The sequence below is a fragment of the Trifolium pratense genome, linkage group LG1, assembly GCF_020283565.1.
Source record: "Trifolium pratense cultivar HEN17-A07 linkage group LG1, ARS_RC_1.1, whole genome shotgun sequence".
In the NCBI taxonomy this organism is placed as follows: domain Eukaryota; kingdom Viridiplantae; phylum Streptophyta; class Magnoliopsida; order Fabales; family Fabaceae; genus Trifolium; species Trifolium pratense.
This window is the reverse complement of record NC_060059.1, coordinates 2,373,105-2,379,355: the sequence shown is the minus strand read 5'-3', so window position 1 is coordinate 2,379,355 and position 6,251 is coordinate 2,373,105. Positions and strand designations below refer to the sequence as shown.

The 6,251-nt window shown below is 28.6% G+C and overlaps 1 protein-coding gene across 1 annotated transcript; it reads left to right on the top strand.

The window, feature by feature from the left end:
- The first annotated feature begins 4,017 nt into the window (after positions 1-4,017).
- LOC123900300 lies at positions 4,018-4,977 on the top strand. Its single transcript, XM_045951502.1, has one exon. It carries the CDS (start codon positions 4,130-4,132, stop codon positions 4,697-4,699), a length of 570 nt encoding a protein of 189 aa, XP_045807458.1. The 5' UTR covers positions 4,018-4,129; the 3' UTR covers positions 4,700-4,977.
- Positions 4,978-6,251: the final 1,274 nt, after the last annotated feature.

The following is a 6,251-nucleotide window of genomic DNA, read 5'->3' as shown; positions in this document are numbered from 1 at the left end:
TCATTTATTTAAGAATGAACAAGAAAAACGTGACATGCTCCAAGCAATGCACGAGTACTTCTGTAAAACAATTATAATTTAAATAAATTCATTTAACTATCATCTCGTGCAATGCATGCAAATGATGCAATACAAGGAGTACTTCTTTTCTTTTTTTCAATTTTGTTCAATATACACGAGTACTTCTATGAAATTAAAAGCATTTATTATATTATGTAACCAATTAAAATTTTATGTTAAATGTATAATTTTTAATAATAATTGTTGTTTTTCAATAAAAAGTTATTATTATTTTTTTTTTAGAAAAAAATAAAATTATTACTTTTGATTGTTTTAAATATGTAGTATTGCACACGTTAGATAAAATCTATTTTATATGATTCATCAAAGAATTAATTGAACTCTCACCATGCTTATCAAAAAATTGAACTCTCACCATAAAATCTACGGTTTGATATACACGTGAAAATTAAGTTTTGGTGGGTTTGGTGATTTATGAGACTTGGTAGGGTCAGTAAAATCTTTAAGATTTAGAAAGTAGTACAATAAAAATATGGGTCTTGCTAAAGAGCGCTTCCTGCCTCGGAAGCACTTTTCATTATTTCATTTAAATAAATAATTTATTCAAAAAATGAAACATTTCAATTTCAAAGCGTTGACTACACATATTTTCATAAAATTTTACAAAAACTTATTATTTAAGTTGCTTAAAGAGTGTTTTGGAGGCACTATTTAACATTTTCCTAAAGATATTTACAATAAGAATGGCAATACGGGACAAGTTTGTCATGTCGACCAATTTAACCTGCTATTTTGATAAGAATGGGTTGAAATTTGAATACACCCCTCTATTTTTTTTGGCGTAAATCAGATATCATCTGCTCACAACTTTATAGACTAATCTCTTGAGTCTTATCTAATCCAAATGAGCGGTGAAGTCTTCATAAATTTTTTAACTCGGTTGCATGACTAAGTCAAAAATCAAACTCAAAACATTAGTTAAGATAGAAGAAATCTCCACTATCTCATATAAAGGCTCTTAGGTAGTACAAGTACAACCACTCTATTTTAAACTTACTACTATCAACTTAACTGTATTTAAGAGACAGAGGAGGCTCGCATGCATGTCCGAGGTGTGCGACGGTATATAGCCTCAACTCAAAATTTTGAAGTCCTATAATATTACTTATATATTATTTATACCTATAAAATATCAGATGTATATTAATAGATTAATTTTTAGACCATAAAATAATAGTTATATATTGTTAATGTTCATAAATATCATGAGTATCAATATATTAGTTATCTATACTCGTAAATATAGTTCTAGTCCATTTTAATCTTTGCATAAAATTTAATCTTAGATTATGATGTTCCTTTTTGACGTTATATTCAAAGATAATTATTTTGTATTTCTTGTTCCATTTAATTTAATGTAAGATTTAATATTGATAATTTATATGTTTACAAGAATGTTGTTTTTTTTTTATATTATATGCATTTTAAATCGATAATTTTTTTAATTTATTTTTATTAAGGGGCCACTTTTATATTTTGCACAGAGCCTCCTAAAACTCGGAGACGCCCCTGTTAAGAGATAATTAGATTTATTTTATTTTTCACCGTCAGTATTCATCCTATTTGACTGTCTAATCTGGTTCATGGACTAATTTTGACTCCCGATCACAGTTGTTGGGATCAAATCGTATATCTCCCTACCAAATTCAACGTCAATCACCATTAAATCAACTAACGATTTAAATAGATAATTAGATCTTTAATAACACAACTTTTTTTTGGTATTAATAACACAACTTTTTAGTAAAAAGGAGATAAGTGTATCTGTATCCCCCATTGATTGAGGCATCGATAGTGGGCAAGATTATCACAATGGTTTTAAATGCAAACATTATTGACGTTCACAACACTCCACTAATATCCATCCATTCTTTTTTTCCCTTTTCTTTTCTTGCTTGTTGCCCATTCCAATCAACTAGAATTTGGAATTGTTAATGCGGTTTTCAAGTCTAATCAAATCTTATTCCATTCAATATCATCCAACCAATAAAAACACTAAAAAAAAACACAACCCATTCAAATTTTTCCATTCCTAAAACGCCCTCATACTAACCCCTTTCTTTCTTTATTTGATTTTTCCTTTCAAACCAACCAAAGAAAAATACACGAGGTGAATAAAGCATCAAAGTCGTGATTGACTAGGCATGTGGGACCCAAGCCAACTGACCCGGACTCCAAGTTAAAATTCAACTCAATTGAATAATTAAAAGAGGAAAAAGCAGCCACTGATTTTTTTCGTTTTTCCTTTATTAAAAGTCTATCTTTAAAATGTTTTTAAATAGTGATTCAGATTTTAAATGAGTGATTGATTTGATCATTTCATATAATTTTTTAAAGGGTCTCGTTAACATCTGTCCTTACATGTTAAGATATACTAAAATAAAAATTTAATATGTAATGATATAAAAAATTTAATGCTTCAAAAGTTAAAATGCACAAATTAGCATTTAATAATTTCTATTTTTGCTTCCTTAACATGTGCCTTAAGGGCACAAGTTAACATTCTCATTTTTTAAAGGGTGAGGCTAAATAGTGCCCCAAAAAAAATAAATGGCAAAAATAATGATAAGAGAGAATAACTTTATACATTTTTTTTTTGGTAAAGAATAACTTTATACATTTTAAAACATTAAATTTACAACTTACGAAATAAAATTTTCATATTAATATCCTTAATCAGTGTCCCGGGGCAGTGTTTAATATTTTCCTTTTTTGAAAATATATTAATAGAAGAGAGATTAAAATATTTTTACTAAAATAAACTCATCAAGTATTGGTGGATTTACACTTACCATAAATGAAAAGTTGAATATGTTAAATTGAAAGTGAATCAAGGAGTATTAATTAAAAAATAGAATTGAAAAAATAAATAATAATATTTCATTGAAAATTTAAAAGGGTCATTTATTTAAGAACAACTTCTCTTTTTCATTGATTTCATATTTTAGGACAATTTTATTTTACAAATAAATGTTTTGTTAACGAGTGTCCCTGAAACATTTTTTAAGCATTTCATTTAAATATATTATTTATTCAAAAAGTAGAATATTTTAATTTTCAATACATTAATTTCACACGTTTTCATAAAAGTTTACAAAAAATTACTATTTAAATCACTTATCATGAGTAAATATAGTTTGTGTGTGTCTAAGTTGTAAATATATTCTCAAATGTTTCTTTTAATTAAAAAAGGAAAAAGCAGTCACTATCTTTTTTTAAAAGAAAATTAAAAAGTATTTTGGTCAAAAACGGGAGAGACATTGTCACCATAGTTATGAATATATCAAAATTATAAATATAGATTTTAAATGTCTCTGCACGCAACTACAAAGATTAATTCATTGAGTTTTGTAGAATACAAATCAATGGCAAATTCTTTCAAGGATGTGTCTAGTTTGAGAGAATAAAAGAGATAAATAAAAAAAATAGAAACAAATTAGTTTCAGTGTTTTTCTTTGTTCTTGTTTCATTCATTAAAATCAAACACATTCTAAGAATTTTAACATTGTTGTATGTCAAAGTCAAATATCAATTCACGACCATAGTTAAGTTAAAAGAGATTTGTGTTATCTCCTCTAAATTTTTTTTTGGTCAAGTAGCCTAATGACTAAAAAATTCACCTTAAAAATGAATATGTGGAGTGTCCCAAATTTAAAACCGAACTTCTACACATATAGTATAATGTTCCTACCAACTGAACTAAGCTCACACGCGAGAATTATCTCCTCTAAATACCTGCCATTTAAAAACAAAAATAGAAAAAAGTGAAAACAAAAGGAATCGAGAAACATGAAAACAAAAAGGCAACCAAAAAAATCAATTGTGTATGTGATGGACTAAGAATTCGGTCCCACGCGCTTGCCTAGTTAGCATCATTACACTCTCTTCCTTCTTTCTCTCTCCATTGTCCCCCCTTATATATAAAGCCTACGAGTTCTCTTCATACCCACCGTGTCAACTCTTGTTCAAACTTCTTATTACACCACCATAACAAAACGCCACCGTTTTGCTCTCTTTTCATTTTCATTTATTATTTTTAATTAAATAAATGGCCGATGATAACACTTCCAAGAAACGGTTACGTGATGACTCGAACGAGTCAGAACGTGAATCGTCCGAGGCAAAGCGACTCAGAGACGATTTACTCGATTTCTTGAACGATTCTGATCCAACTCCTTCAACTCAAGATCTTGACTCTGTTATGAAGAGCTTACAAGATGAAATCTCTGCATCATCTTCTTCTCCTACTTCCCTTCGTGTGACGTCAGATTCCGGCGAGTCTCAGGCTCAGATCGGGTATCTTCTTGAAGCTTCCGACGACGAACTCGGACTTCCTCCACCGGGATATCCGTCGGTTCATGAAGAAAAGAAAGATGAAACTGAGTTAGCTCGAGTTTTGTCTGACTCGTCCGGAATCGGTGAGTTATGGGAGTTTGAGAATCAGATACCGAGTTATGACTCGTTTGATTTAGGAACTGGATTTGGAACTTATGGTTATGAGAATATTAATACTGATTATGTTGCTTTTGATGGAATTTTCAATCATTCCGATGTGTATTATGATTCCAATGATTTTTCCGATCCGTGGCGGCACGGAACCTTGCCGGCGGCACAATAGAAATCATGAAAGAATGAAAAAAAAAATCAAAAAAGGAGGAAAAGATAATTTTCCTAAATTAATTAATCTGGCTAATGAAATTTTAATTAATTTCTTAGGCATGTAAATTTATTTTTCTCTCTATATCACCTTTTTGTTCCCTTTTTTTTTTCAAGATAAAAGGGAATTATAGAATTAATTATAAAATTATGATATGAAGATGTGAATCATGGAACATGCGTCCAGACATGATGATGAAAATTTTTATTTATTTATTCTGAACTTCAGAATTACAGTAATATTTTTATTTTTTTGAAGCAAATTAATGTCCCAAATTAATACTTTTATTTGAAATTACCGTATATGTAAAGGACAGAAAAATAACATAAGCTAAAGAATGTACTGTATGATATGATTTGAACGGATATATAAAATGGAAATTAAGTTAAAGAAAATGAAATTAAAATTTGTTTGGTTCACATTTTATTATTCTAGTCAAATACAGTAAATATTTAATTTTAATATTTCGGTGAATTTGACAAAATATTTGTTGAAATTAAAAATTGGAAAAGGACATTTAATAAGTTGGGATATGAATTTAAATTCACACTTGATGTTTGAGATTTTTGCCACTAAATTATTTTAACAAAAAAAAAATGGAAACAATGTCTTTTTATTTTCAACAACAAAAATTGGCAAAGAAGGTAGAGAATTTATCTTCTTTTACGCCTCTCTGTGGTTGGATAGCAATGAAGCATGTTTGTGTGGACTTGATTGAAATTTTCCTCCGTGTGGGATTTAGAACAATAGATTTTATTGTGGGACAAGCGACCCTCGAATCTGCTTAAGCAAAGTGACCAACACATGAGAAAACTTGTTCGGCTGATCAACATGCTTTTATATTATTCATTTTTGACACTTTTAACTTTCTAGCACCAGATGTTGTTGATATTTTGAAAAGAGTTTAAATCATCGTGTATAATAATATTGTCTATCTTAAGTCTATAAATATAATTTTCAAAAAAATTAGTTTTGTTATCTAAAAAAAATTAGCGATACAATTTATTATAATTAAGTGCAGTCTAAATTAAATCATCCCTAAAATGCAATGGTCTCTATACGATGTATTGACATCTAACCCACCAGACGTGTTAGTTCAATGGTTAAAGTTTTTCTTTTAAAATGAAGTTCAATGGTTTACATTTAACTTTATAAATTTAGGATATTTAGCTTAAATTCTCCTATGAACAATTGTAAAATGTACTTAAATGTCACTAATTAATAAAAATGTTCCCTTCCCTATTTTTTTAAATAAAAAATAATACTAATCCTGAATTATTTTTAAACATTCGAATAATTTGTACTTGACATTTCAAAATTGTGGGTCATGGAAATTAGGTATGAGTGAGTACACACATGTAGCATGCTATAAACGCGAAAGGATGGTTGTTTATCTCCCATTGTCTACGTTCAAAAAAAAAAAAATCTCCCATTGTCAAAAAAACAAAAAGGAAAATAAAAATCTATTTGGTCTCTCGATCGTGTTTTCTTTCTTTAAATAAAATAAAATAAT

Bases quoted from the DNA above. Each gene is read 5' to 3' on its own strand.
- LOC123900300 (XM_045951502.1), top strand. From the start codon at position 4,130: ATGGCCGATGATAACACTTCCAAGAAACGGTTACGTGATGACTCGAAC.